The sequence below is a fragment of the Urocampus carinirostris genome, chromosome 11 (assembly GCF_059441175.1).
Source record: "Urocampus carinirostris isolate Australia breed hairy pipefish chromosome 11, RoL_Ucar_1.0, whole genome shotgun sequence".
Lineage (NCBI taxonomy): Eukaryota > Metazoa > Chordata > Actinopteri > Syngnathiformes > Syngnathidae > Urocampus > Urocampus carinirostris.
This window is the reverse complement of record NC_142359.1, coordinates 35,674,426-35,688,960: the sequence shown is the minus strand read 5'-3', so window position 1 is coordinate 35,688,960 and position 14,535 is coordinate 35,674,426. Positions and strand designations below refer to the sequence as shown.

The 14,535-nt window shown below is 40.3% G+C and overlaps 2 protein-coding genes and 1 long non-coding RNA gene across 4 annotated transcripts in view; 1 reads left to right on the top strand and 2 right to left on the bottom strand.

Moving 5' to 3' along the window:
* arhgap36 (Rho GTPase activating protein 36) overlaps positions 1 to 5,114 on the bottom strand; it is a 31,907-nt gene extending 26,793 nt beyond the window's left edge. The window contains exon 1 of the mRNA XM_088348377.1: positions 4,907 to 5,114. Coding sequence (XP_088204503.1) covers positions 4,907 to 4,964 — 58 coding nt within the window. The 5' untranslated portion in view covers positions 4,965 to 5,114. The remainder of the gene's footprint in view (positions 1 to 4,906) is intronic.
* Positions 745 to 6,650, top strand: LOC148357223 (uncharacterized). Its single transcript, XR_015852107.1, has 3 exons — positions 745 to 2,183; positions 4,047 to 4,155; positions 4,802 to 6,650. It is a non-coding gene; the product is annotated as an uncharacterized LOC148357223 (long non-coding RNA).
* Positions 6,651 to 9,435: 2,785 nt separating this feature from the next.
* Positions 9,436 to 14,535, bottom strand: part of nhsl2 (NHS-like 2) — a 76,577-nt gene continuing 71,477 nt past the window's right edge. For both annotated transcript variants that reach the window (XM_088348375.1, XM_088348376.1), the window contains exon 10: positions 9,436 to 12,033. In XM_088348375.1, the coding sequence (XP_088204501.1) occupies positions 11,736 to 12,033 (298 nt within the window). In that variant the 3' untranslated portion in view covers positions 9,436 to 11,735. The remainder of the gene's footprint in view (positions 12,034 to 14,535) is intronic.

Genomic DNA, 14,535 nt, shown 5'->3' with positions numbered 1-14,535 from the left:
AAAGAAATACTCTATTTGCTAAGCACAAAACCTAAAAAAACAGCAAAAAAAGTGATTCTGCAACAGAAACCTGTAAAACCTGTAAAAGTGTTTCTACAGAGCTAGCATTAAAAGCTTGCTGCCATTATGCTATTTTCTATAATCGTTTGTTGCTGATAGGGCTAATGACTGTGTCAACAACAAAATAACAGTGCTAAATCCAGGTCGGTGGGTTAGAGATACTCTAACCAGTGATGCTTAAAGGAGAAGCAAAAAAATTACTCTGAACAGATACCTGCAAATCAGGCATGTCCAAGGTCTGGCCTGCAGCCTCTTCTGTCATAAAATGAATAGTAGGTGACACGGCAGTAAGGTTGACCGCAGTATAGAATACATTTGTATTTATTTTAGCTACAAGAGGGCAGGAGAACAAGCAAACTTGTATCTCAAGTGCGAACTAGCGGAACTAACTGTTTCGTACGCCATCGTACGCGCTGGAAGGAAATGCCAACAACGAAAAGGAGATTTGATAAAGCATAGCTCCATGTCGGGCCCTGTTCTCTAAACAGGACGTTCACACCCACAACCATCATCATCATTTTCATCCAAGACTCGTGTTGTGCAACATTGTGTACTCAACTCTTGGCACTAGTTTGTAACAAACGGCTGACTTATCATTAGACTATTTGACTCAGCTATATGTTAGCATTTAACTACTGAGCTTTCCAAAACATGGTGTTAAAGCTCCAATGTGTAATATTTGACCACTAGATGGTACTCTGTTGTGTGGTGCAAGCAAGGGCCAGTTATACATGGCACAGTGTGACGGCAGGATGCGGGACCAACATGGCGCCGACTCAAGTGAGGATTCCAGTGTGTAAAAGAAATACAAATTTCTTTGGTAATGATTATTTAACAAAATGAACATAGTTCAAAATTGTTCAACTTTTGAAAAATCCATGCTTTTTGGGGTTTATTATCATTTTTTTTAACTTAAATTATAATTTTGCCTAAACTGGCAGTATTACCCGTACATATTTTTGATCATGGCTCAGGAGGTAATACAGGGTATTCACTCGGGTTAATAATTTTGCAGCCATTTTGGATTTTCCAATTTTTTGACATGTTTTTCCAAGTTTTACTGAATTTTGATCTCTTTTTGGAAGAACAACCAAAATAATCATTAAAACGGGCACATTTTTAACTACTTTCTAAGTTTTTTAGTTTTTAAAGAAAACATTATCTAAAATGAGCAATATTGTGTTGTTTTTATGATTATTCTTATTTAATATTTATTTTTGTTTGGATTTATTTTTCGTTATTTTTTTTTCAATGCAAGCTTAGAAGATGTCATAAAAGATAAGCTCTTAACTATATTTATTATATAAATCTATCTCTGTACTGCCTCATGGGCAAATAAGTAGGATAAATGACGAAAATAGATAGAAATCTGCTGCCACCTACTGCAATGGATGAATGTTAGTTACCTGGCTGATAATTTAAAGAAAGCAATGACACTGAAAAATGTCCAAAGATAAAATTGGCAATTTCCGGTGGCACAGTTGACATGGTCTTACGGCACACTGGTTGAAAAATTCTGCTTTAGCTTAATGACTTGAAACCTCTGCAAACTCCATACGAGGCGACACCGGAGAAGAGGCAGAAATTGATGAGGTCTCCATCAACTTGTTTTAAACATGTGCTACAAATACTCAAATATACCACAACTGCCCCTACTTGTGGGTGTCGGCAAGAAAACCGTTGGTTTCCTTTAAAGCAGTGGTCAGTAACCTATGGCTCGCGAGCCAGATATGGCTCTTTTCATGAGTACATATAGGTCAGAGATAAAATGTTGTTAGAGCAAATTTCATCTGTAGTGTTCCAATTCCAATGATCACATTGCCAAAGCAGTGCGTAGGGAACAGGATGTGGCTTCTACAGGAACAATGATATCAATGGGGCAAACGTGAGCACAGAACTTACGATAAAAGAGTGCTGAATCTTGGTCTTTTTATTTGTAAAATTATTTTTTGGAATACACCATGCCTGGAGAAAAGAAGAAGACATCTTGGACATTACACAAAAATCAAGCAAGAGATATTCGAATGGTTTGAAGACAAAAGGCAAAATGGATATGGAGTGTCTCAACTGTTGTTTCAAGATTGTTCAAGACAGGATATATGAAGGCTTCACCGGTTCAAAAGGTTAGAGTTCACATTTTCTTCTACAGGTATTTCTTTTATCATGTGGTTATTTTAAGCAGTTTTAGAGGGTCAACTTAATTTTTTTTTATACAGTAATTTGTAACTTTCAGAGTAGGCCGCAACGTGTGGGAGTCAGTAATCTAGGGGATGACGCAATAACTTTATATATGAAGTAACTGGTAACCATAACATTTTTTTTTTCACTAATGTGCCCAGCGCTGTAACAGACTATTTATAGCAATCGAATCAACTCATATCAGTCACGTTTTAGATTTTACATCATCATAGTGTACTCTCATTGGTCGGCCCATGCCAGAGGTAGGCAACCCCAAATGTCGAAAGAGCCATAATGGAGCAAAAAAAAACAAAACAATTTTGTCTGGAGCTGCAAACAAAGCTTTATATAAGCCTTATAATGAAGGCAACATGTGCTGTGTGTGTCTTGATTAGCAATACAGAGATCCCTTTTTGGGGATAATGGCGACTCGAACCACTTGCGAAAAGTGAAAATCCACAAAGTAGCGTTGCACCTTTATTAAAACCCCCAAAGGGTTTAAATATTTTGCAAAAGGGTTTGAGATTACGTCATTATTGACTAATAAATAATATACGACTGAAACAAAATAACCACTATAGATCTACAAATTATAACACACAACACATGATTGCAGTTTAATGGATAGTTTTATTGTCATTACACCAAATTAAAACAAAACTGGAGGGCTTCTCCTTTTGGAGTAAGATAGCAATTTAGAGAGCAACTGGCTATCTGCGCGCTTGCATTGGGTGTCCTCAAATTGAGCCAAATCTCTGCGATGATTAAAATACAAGAATGTGTAGGTTTCCCATGAATTGTAGCTCCAGATTGTCCATTTCATGGCTAATGGATATGGCATTGGGGACTAGCCAGGCTCCAAAGAGGTAGATTGTGAGGGTTGATAGCTCAGCTGTACCAGTAAGCCTCGCTATTGCCTCTCGACCAGGCTTCAGTCGCTTCACCAACCCAATGATAATCCACAGAGCACCCGCTGGTGATCACAATTTCTTTGTGGTCTTTACTCAGAGTACGATTTAATTGATGAAATTATTTTTAAAGTAACAAGCCGCTAAAAGCTAGCTGTTGCAGTGCATCCCAGTTTATTGTCATTCGGACACGTAGTGCATGTCCTGTTTGAAAGACAAAATACATTGATATCAATGACAATAAAGACAATCCAATTTAAATTCTGCGAAATAGTGAACCAGCGATAATCGAAGCACTAAGTAGCCAGGGGTCTCTATATTAGCCTACTTTCAAAAAGTTACTTGCAGCACTTCTTGTGGAGAATGATGCACCACGTGACTACTCTGTTCTAGAATACAGCCCCAAGTTAAACGTTATTACAATATTAATTAATTACAGTATGTGTTGTTTCTTTGATAGAATTAAAGAAATGTAATGAATGAATCCAATTTTTCCGTAATTTTCATTTTGACGATACGAAAAAAAAAGGAACGTGCATAACGTGCTCCTTATCTAGGTAAAAAATAAAACAGCAGCCTTTAGATAAGGTAAAGTAAATAAAATCATATCTATGCAGTTAAAGTTTGATTTCCGTGCAAATATCAAACAAGATAAGGAATGGGTAAAACACAGCAGCAGCATCTTCTCTCTCTTTTGATACTGAAAACAGCCATCCTCGAGCCTGAGCAACAAAACTGTGCTTATGACAGCCGTTGAATATGATTACTGTTTTGAAATTAAGAGAGCAGGGCTAAATTGTGACGCTACCACTCCAAAAGGGGCGGAGCTTGCGCCCCGCTGTGCCCTAACAGAAAGGATTAGAGAGAGAAACACAAATACTGATTTCTCTCTCGTCTCAGCTCTGAAAATGCTGGTCTTCTTGTGACTTCAAGAGCCAAGAAGAAATCTGCAGACTCAAGAGCGTTCTCCATCCGGGCCCCGGTGCTGTGGAATGCTCTGCAACCTCAGGTGAATTTTTTTTAAATCTAAATTTGTGATTAAGGTCTTTACAAATAAACAAGACTTGACTTGACTTGACTTAAGACACACTATTCTATGGCTTATGATTGATGCCTACCTCATACTTTTCTTTCCCTGGCCTTCCTGACCTCGTTGGTGGTGAAATGAGGGAGAAGGAGAAATGGGGATAAGTCAGCGGACCAAACAGCTGAGATGGGAAGCTGCGTTGTTGTTGTCATGGACTTTTTAGAGAATTTTACATATTACCTATGTTTTGTGTATTGTTACCCAATGCAACATATATTGCAGTCTGGTCATCCTGGAAGGGGGATTACCACTTGTGTGGCCCCTTTTCAAGGGTTCTTATTTTGCTGAGGTTTTTGAATTTTTCCTTGCCTGCATGTCGGTTTCAGATCAAAGGATGATGTAATTGTGGCCTGTGCAGTCCATTTCACGATTAAAATAAATGTGACTTGACTTGTCTTACAGTCATGTAGTAACACCCTGAGTTCAAAAGTAATATTTACTTTTCTACACATTTTACAGCATTGAAAAAACGTTAGTTTGTGTCATGTTTGTCCTCCTTAACCATATTCAAAGAAAAATCTATTTCCCTCCTCCAATTTTTTCAATTCACAAACAATTTTTGGAAAAGTTCCAGGAGACCACTCTGCAAAAGAACGAAATGCGGCTCCTGAAGCCGCGGGTTGCCAGCCTCGGGTCTACAAAAAATTGCAAGCGTGGGATGGTGGTTGCTGACCTCGTGGTAGAAGTGCATGACAGAGGGCACTCGGCAGATGCGACCAGCACCGCTCCATCCGGCAGGAACGTATCTCGTCAACAGGACTGAAGATGCTTCCGATATGCCGCTTCAACTGGCACCACTTGAGTCCTTCACATCAGCTACCAAGGTCACTTCTATGTGCCGCATGTCACTTCTTCGGTGTGCCCTCACTCAGGCCGCTTTCCTGAAAGAAATCAAGAAGCAAACACGACACTTTGCAGCTCTTCCTGTGTGTGCATCGGAGATAGCACGGCATGCTCTGTGCTGTCAGAAACAGGAAGTGTGGTCCTTGCTTGTTTGGCCCTGATGAGCCATCTCCTGTGTGTATTCTCAAGGGAGAGACCGGACACATAGTCATTAACTCTGAGCTGTGCCTACCATACACCCTTTGTACCTACGTTATGCTAATAACAAAACACATTTTAACATTTGTGTGGAACTGGGTGACGGAAAGTTCAGTTTTGTGTCAAATATGCTGCATTCGTTTGTATTATTATTGTAAATTGATTATGCATTCGCTACAAAGGCAAATATTTAACATGATAGGGACGTGACAATTGAGTGAAGTATATCCCTTACTTTAGAAAGTGTTATCATCTTTGGCGAAATCATACCTGTTACCGATGGCCAATTACTTCCCTTAATAATGATTGCAATACCACGTGTTAAGCAACTATAAACCTCACAAACAGAACCCGGCACCTATTTACTCACAGCAAGATATGTAGAAGGTACGTAAAACGTATGTAGAATATGCGAACAATATGAGCAATTTACCATGTTGTTGTTGTCTGCTACTAGTGACCAAAATGCCAAAATGGGCAGGATGAGATCTGCCCTAACAAAAAAAGTTATGTGGCGTACAAATTTTGAAATGATCAAAAATTGTATAAAATACTGGGAAAACGTGCACAGTAAATTGTCAGGAATAGGAAATACTACTCAAGCTAATTCCTGCATTGTCCTAACGATGTGATGCTGGAGTACATTTGATCTGGTTCTTACGTGTTCCCCTTTTACAATAGTTCAGGATGATATTTTTGCAATTATTCTGCATGAAATAAGCCTCACCGAGAGGGAATTGACAGATTAGTCTCCCATTGTGCTGCTACGGATACCCGAAAAACCAAAAACATCGCAAAAGGTTTGGTAAAAAAGATGAGAACAAAAATGGTGACGTTGTGTCACTTCTGGTCTCCGTAGTTTTTATTCTTCCTTGTGCTTTTTAGCACTCATTTGCACTACACAATAAAGTGACATGTAGTGGTGAATAATACACACTCTCCTTTTAAGATTTGGTAACAGTCCGATAGGAAAATTGGTATTCCTTATGCGCTATTATTCTTTTGCTACTATAATAACATGAACTGCATACAAAAAAATGTAAAATGTTCTCGTTTTTTAAGCATTATTGCTCATTACCAATAAGTGTGTTTCTCTTCAACAAGTGCAAAGCAGATTGCATGGGATGCCAGTTTCTTATTTGGACTCTTGTTTGTTGTTTTGACTATTGCATAATTTTCGCTCTCTGCCAATCATATTGCTGTTCATTGATTAACACGCCCTTTTGGGCCGATCCTTTTTTCGTAACCTTGAAGATTTAATAAAAAGAGGGGGCTCAGAAGAGGGCTTCACGAAGGAATGGGATTTTATTTTTCTCCCAGTCCTACTTGCAAATTAAAAAACAATTTATGTCTTTGCGTCTAGTTTTGAGTGCCTACTGAGTTTTTACTTAGCACTTGTCGTTTTGTTCAATTATTTTTTCAGTAAAAAAATCAGCAAAATTATATTTATTTTGATGGTTTGAAGTGTATTTTGCTTGACTAAAAATATGTTTTAAAAAAACATTTTTAATGAAAAGATATGTAAAATGAATAAAATTTTTGGCCAGTAAAACAAGATCATTTTATTTGTTTCAATAACATTTTTACTGAATTTGTGGACTTTGTGGATATAGTGCTTTTGGTAAACACAAACCCGGTTGGTAAATATCTCCAAATGTCTACTGTGTCTGCAGTCAATAAATACAACAAACACTAAAAAAGTATGCAAGAAAAATAATTTATTTATGATAGAATCACTTTATGGCACTGGCATGTGGGAAAGCGGCGCTTATCCGAGCAGCTACACACAAAACCACTGGATGGGCCATGAAAGGACTAATGCATATATGGAATATTCTTTTAAATACTGTACTTTTTCTTCCTCCTGTATGGAATAACAAAAATAGAACTCCAATAATTGTTTTGACTCTATCTATGTCTGTTGCTCAAAACTGCCAACTGGCAGTTAGGCGCATTTTCCCCTCATCGAGTATCAGGATGCTAAAAGACAACAAATCTCTTTTGGTGGAGCATGCTGGTCTACTATTCAAAGTACACGAATCCACGGACAATACTACCTCGCTGGAAGATTATCTGAAGCATCCCGGACAAAAAGGTAAGCGAGGCCAATCTAAAATAGCACAAACACCTTGGTCTATACATAGGAGTCATTCGTGATTATGCTGAAAAATGTGTCACCAAAATATTATTAAAGGCAGCCAATCCTTGCTAAACATGTACAATTGAACAGTTTGTTTTTTATATCCGCTAAATATTCCAAAAGAAAGCGTCACTTCACTGGACATAAGCAGCGATGCGTTTATACACGTGCATCTTCCTGCCACCAGAGAGAGCTCTGACAATGGAAATGGTTCATCCTGTGATTTGACCTCGGAGTCTCCCCAGTCTGTCTGACTGGAGGCGGTGCAACGCACTTAAAAAAAAGCTGAAACCCCCCCCCCCCTGAACAATGATTGATCATTTGATAATCTTCACTGGCCCAACTGAGGGCACCAAAGCTTTACCACGAGAAAGCCAGAAGTATAGATTAGGGGCCGGTCACACAGCCGTTTGCGGCTGAATCACGGCTAAAATTTTGCATTTTTTTTTTTTGCCCGTGGTTGCCCGGGATGGAAAATGCGCAAAATTGGCCAACCCGCTGTTCATCGGTGGTATGCCCGCAAAACAGACGCCGGCGACTGTTCCGCTTCCTCATCGCGTCATTTCTGCGTCATTTTCTCGTGTGGACCACGGGTATAAAAGCTCCCGAGCCGGTGTTGTGCCCAAATCCGACTCCTACGCAACACCCACACCGCCCCAACCCCTCGCGTGACTTTTTCATCCACGTTAACAAACGCATTTTGTAGAATACGATCGCACTTTATTGTTTAAATAAACGCGTTATATAGACTAGGATCTCCCAATTGTTATAATTAGCTCGCTTTATAGTTTTAATAAGCGTTTTATATAGAATACGATCGCTTTCATTGGAAGCGCAGCAGAATGCGCGTTCACGCGAGGGGGGGAGGATTTACCGTTCGATTACGTTCACAACAAAAACAAAGACGGAATGGTTTAAGTTGTATTACATTTCCAACAAATGCAAGACGAAGTGGTTTTGTTTGTATGTTCGCCATTACATTCTCTCAAAGTGATATAAAACGAGGTGCATAGAGTGGTTATAGTAGCGAGGGGATGCAAATCTCGGCACCGGGCTGTAGGAACTATAACCACACAAAACACAGTCCCGTGAAGATCAAGATTTCAAGCTATGGCATCATTTTTATTTTATTATCTTGTTAATAAATGTCAAGAAATAAAAATGGATTAAGACGAGGTCACTACGCTAACGGGGGGGGGGGGGGGGGGGTGTTAAGGGTTTTTGGTCTATCTTCTTTATTCATTATCCATTATCGATCAGTTCATAATACGCTACAAAGCTTAGGAGCCGGGGCTCTTACTCTCAGCCAAAAGGCCAAGCTAAGGTTCTAGCTTTAAAGCCTTGCTACGATCATTGCGAATGCACCGAAAGATTTATTCGAAATGAAGAGAAACTACGCTGACGGGGATCCATGTTCACCCCCTTGACGTCACGAGCACAACTGACGTGTGCTCGGCATTCGCGCTGTTTATACGCGGAGAAAGGCGTTTGACTGTCACACGCGTAACACGCTAATTTCACGTAATAACACCACGATACAGGCGCAGAACATGCTATTACCATGCTCCACCCACGATTACCCGCTGAAATTTCCCGTCCTACCCATGTGTAAGCGCGCCCTGGCCGCGGCCAGAGCACGTCGTTCCGCGTCATTTCCTCGTGTTGACCACGTGTGCGGCACGCGGTTTAACACGTGCTCAAACTTTTGAGCAGCTCAAAAGTTTTGAGCAGCTCAAAAGTTTTGAGCGCGGCCAACCACGTGAAAATTTCTGGCCGTGGTTCAGCCTCAATACTCTCGTGAAAGGCTGTGTTCCCGCGCTCTGAAGAATTGAGCAGCGCCAATTGGTTTGACGCTGCCACCCGCGCGCGAATTTCCGACCTCGTGTTAAGCACCGCTGAATCTCGTCTGAATGGCGATCTCAATGCGTCCAATAGCGTCCGCCTCAAAGGCAGATATTTCTGGCCGTGATTCAGCCGCAAATGTCTGTGTGACCGGCCCCTTAGAGACGAAAAGGTATCAGGGCCAAACAAGCAAGGGGGTACGTATGATCCCGGGGAAGTTTTATTTTATTTTTAGCTGTCCTAAAATAAAGTACAATTTCCTCGAATACACAAAGTGGCAGTGGCGTAAGAGGTTTTCTTCTTGTTAAGGGGGCATGACTGAAAATAATTGAAAAGCAATGGGTTTGGGTTAAGGTTAGAGTAGGGTTAGGGTTGGAGTTAGGGCAAAGGTTAAGGTTAGCCCATTTTTGCCTTTTTTTGCATCTTTCGCATAACTAAGAAATGTGCACTTCTTTCAACAAATCCCTGCTTAATATTCAATCTGGACGGGATTTCCAACACATAGAAAACATATATGACAAAAGATGCGCCTTATAATCCGGTGCAGCTTACAGTGCGGAAAATACGGTATTTTTTGCGAGCGGCTGCAGATGTTTGAAAGGGCTTAGCCAAAACGAGGTAAGAAGGTGTTGACACACAAATTCTAATTCAAATAATCATGAAAAATAATGACAGATTTAAAAATGGTTTTCTTTTCAACACTCTTTCATGCTTATACACGGAATGGTCTCCTCTGGTTGTCTGAGTGCATTTATCCTTCGATCCCGTCACTGGAGACCCAAAAACGAGATAAGAGAAGCCCCTGGGCCTGCTTCATGCTCTCCGTGCAGAAATTCCGCAGGTGTGATGATGACCATGAGAAGAAAGATTTTTGCGCGTGTATTCATGCCCACACGATTAGGCAGGCTTGTGCAGACATTTCTGTTCTGTTTGTGTCTGAAATTGCTCTTTTTATACGGTGGACCAATCCTGCCATATGTAGAAATACGTCATTATCAACAAATATGGGCCATATAAAATCAATCAGCACATAAATAAATGGTAAACAGTAAACGGACTGCATTTTTGTATCGCTTTAACCAGTCACTGAGGACCTCCAAAGCGCTTTACAATGCACTTCAAACTTTACCCATTCACACACACACTCACACACCTACAACAAGAGTCAGCCATGAAAGGCGCCTACCTGGTTATGAGGGATATTAGGGGTTCGGTGTCACCTAATACCTAAATATAGGACATAGTTACAGTTGATATATTCATGTTTGCATTTTGTCATTTATCTATCACGGTTTTTATTTTGTTGATTATATTGTCATGTATTTCGTCACTACTGAACATTTTTCAAATAAGGGTCCGGTTGCACTGGCTGAGCTTTTCACTAATTGGTTGAGGTAAACATTTTGTTGCATTTTGTCATGTATTTTGTCGAGTATTTTGTCGTGTATTTTGTCATGTGTGCGGCACGTTGCAAAGGTCCGCAGCTTCCCCCGTCTGGAGTTTGCATGTTCTCCCCATGCTCGAGGGTCAATCCGACTAAGCTGTTCATGTATTGGTTGATTGACAAACATGTTGTGAATTTTTTTTTATGTATTTTGTCATTTATTTTGTGTTGTATTCTCTCTCAGCAAAATGTTATTAACAAAACACCAATCATAGAAATTAAACAACAAATTAAACTACAAAATACATGACAAAATAAATACCAAAATAAATAAATGACAGAATGCATGCATATTTGAATAAATTGCATTTAAGTCTTGGGACCAAAGAGGTTGTAGGTTCCATTTCTGCCTTTTTCAAGTTAAATATGAAAGTGTCCTCTGGCAAGACACTAAAGCCCTATTGCCTCCTATATGCAGGTAGGTGCCGCCTTCCATGGCTGACTCTGCTATTGGTGTGTGAGTGGATAAAGCGTGAAGTGTATTGTAAAGCGCTTTGGAGGTCCTCAGTGACTGTTAAAGCGCTATATAAATGCAGTCCATATTCAGGTCTTGTGTGATTTATTTAGGTGTTATTTGATTTATTCATGTGTTCATTCATTTATACGGCATACATTTTAGGTATTTACTTCTACATTTTTTTTAAACAAATGGCAGGAACTGTTCTCAATATTGTTATACCACGCAAATGCATACGTCCCATTGGCACTAAATTACATGGAGTAATTACAGGTCGTTATCAGCTTTCTCTTTACATTGAAGAAAAGTGCTTGAGTCCACTTGTCAGGTGCTTGAACTGAAGCTGACCTGAAGTTAGTTTCCTCTTTTATTAATAGATGATACAATTTTTTGAAATTGTGTAACTCGTGCTTATGGGTCCCTCTTCAAGAGGGGTTCGTTCATATAATCCAGGAAAAGATACATGTTTGTACATCCTTTTTCCGTCGGTTAACGGTGCAGCTTCGATCAAACCAGAAACGATTTGGTCCAAAAGGGGGTCTGATGGCGCAAAAATGTTCAGCCAGGCCCGAACCGCTTCACTGATCTGCGGCTTTGCCTCTGCTAGAGGGAGGCTCCCCGCCTTCGCCGGAGAGCTCAGTGACGCGCCGAGCAAGGGGGTTTGTGCTTTTAAGGAGTTCGGCAGCAGACACCCTGGCTCCCGTGCTGGAAGACTTGCCCTTCTTTTGCAGCAGGGCCATGAAATTCTCGTTGCGGGAGCTAGATCTCGGACCACCGGCCGCCGCCAGGTTACTCTGCTTGACCGGCGATGTTAGGCTCTGCCGGCTTCCGAAGGAATCCGAAGGCTCCTTGCGACCCAGGACCTTTCGCTTGGACCTGATGGAGATGGAAGACGGAAGCTACAGTTAACGAGCTACCTTGACTTACAAATAGGGCTGCACGATTAACCGAAATCGAGTCGATATTGAAATGTGACATAGTGCTATTGCAAGACACTGCGTTTTTCTCAAGAATTTATACACAGCAACCCTAACAAAGATGAGGGCGCTGTTTACCTGAATCCAACCCCCTTAACAATCCAGTAAAATGTATTTAAAAACCCAATCCAAGAGGTACCCAAAGTAAAGTGAATGCTGTTGTTGAACCGTTTAAGGAATCTGGACGGTTTGGGTCTCTTTTGAAAGGTAACTTTTTGAAGTTTTGTACACATCTGAAATATTCACTACATTGTGCTACTAGCATTGAGTCATCCAATTTAGATCACACAGTAGTAGAAAGGTTTTTATTCTCGCCTGAATTTATTTTTTGAATCACATGCCTGCAGATGAGAGTAGCATGGGAAACACCTAGGACAATAGCTTGAAGCCATACCTGGTTCAAGGTCAAAGTTGATCACAATCTTAAAAATTAAACATTAGTATTTTACACATTTTTCTAAGGGTGTGTCTAGGCATTTCCAAAAGTAACCATTTGGAGCCTCCAAAAGGACCAGTGACTGTGACATCCTACAGACACATCTTTGCTTCTCAACAGGCGTTTGAGCGTAAATGGGTTAAAATGTGTCACTAAAAATAAAAAAAATGTAATGTCAATTGTAATTGTCTTATTCCAGGCATTCCTCATGAAACATGTTCATGAAAAGAAAAAATAATCCCAGTTCCCAGTTGGAAAACAATTTTCCTAGAAAATCCAAATGACCCATTTACTAGTGAGCTATTTTACAGTCTGTGGGCTACTCAGGCACCGCGTTGGAGACCCCTGATTTGAAGCCTAGAGGTAAAATAATAAAAACCTTCATTCATTAAAAAATAAATAGATATGTATTTAAAAAATGAGCAAAATTATAGTAACTTGCATTAAAAAAATACTCCATTCGAAAAATTAAGAGAAAAATCTTGTGTTTTGGTCACTTTGAGTCTCTGTAGTTTGTATTACTTCTTGTGCTTTTTAGCACTTTTTTTAGAGTTGAACTACACAATACAGCCAAATTTAGTGGTCAGCTAAAACACACTGTCCTTTTAAATACTACACACCATAATCTGATAGAAATTACGCTACAGGTTGAGTTTAGCCACAGATGCTATTCAACCTGCATGTCAACAACCAGGGAAAACTTATATTTATCATTTGTATATTTAATTTTTGTTTTTGAGATGAAGTGTTTGAGGACTATGTTAGGAGTGACAAGATTGGATAGACTGAGAAATGAAATTGTGAGAGACAGAACTGGAGTAGACGTGGAACTGAGCAAGTGTGTTGATAAGAGAGTACTCGGTTGGTTTGGACACATGGAGAGGATGGATAAGGAGCGAATGTTGAAGAGGATGGTGATTGGTGTTATGAGTGCACTGCAGGAAAGACGTCTAAATATAATGGAAGCTAGAGCTCTTGTTGGTGATAGAAAGGAGTGGAGAGGTGTTGTGAAAGGATAGTGGGATTGTGGACGCGTTCTTAGGGCCCGGTCACACAGCCGTTTACTTCTGTATCGAGGGTGAATCACGGCCAGAAAATTCTGCTTGTGAAGCAGATGCTGTTGGACGCTTTGAGATCGCCATACAGACGAGATACAGCAGTGCTTTACACGCGGTCGGAAATTCACACGCAGTTGGCAGCGCGGAAAAGTTTTGCGCTGCTCAAAACTTTAGACCACATATTAACCGCGGGCGGCACACGTGGTACACAAGAGGTAATGACGCGGAAATGACGCGGAACGACGTGCTATGGCCGCGGCCAGGGCGTGGTTACACGTGGGTAGGATGCGAAATTTCAGCGGGTAATCGTGGGTGGAGCACGGTCATAGCATGTTCTGCGCCTGTATCGCGGTGTTATTACGTGAAATTAGCGTGCTACGCGTGTGACGGTCAAACGCCTTTCTCCATGTATATACAGCGCAATTTGCCGAGCACACGTCAGTTGTGCTCGAGACGTCAAGGGGTGAACATGGATCCCCGTCACCGTAGTGACCTCGTCTTAATCCATTTTTATTTCTTGACATTTCTTTTCATTTCATAACAAGACAATAAAATAAAAATGAAAAACTATTACAATAATAACATATTGGCTTCTTCGGTGCCATAGCTTGAAATCTTGATCTTCACAGGACTGTGTCTTGAGCGGTTATGATTTCTACAGCCCGGTGTTATGCCGAGAAATGCATCCCCTCGCTACTACAACCACTTTTACCTAGTTTTATCTCACTTTTATATCACTTTTAGGGAATGTAATGGCGAACATATAACCAAATCCACTTTGTCTTGCATTTGTTGGGAATGTAATACAACATAAACCATTCAGTCTTTGTTTTTGTTGTGAACGTAATCGAACGGTAATGCACACCGTATATAAATCACTTTTGAGAACTGTTATGCACTCTACCGT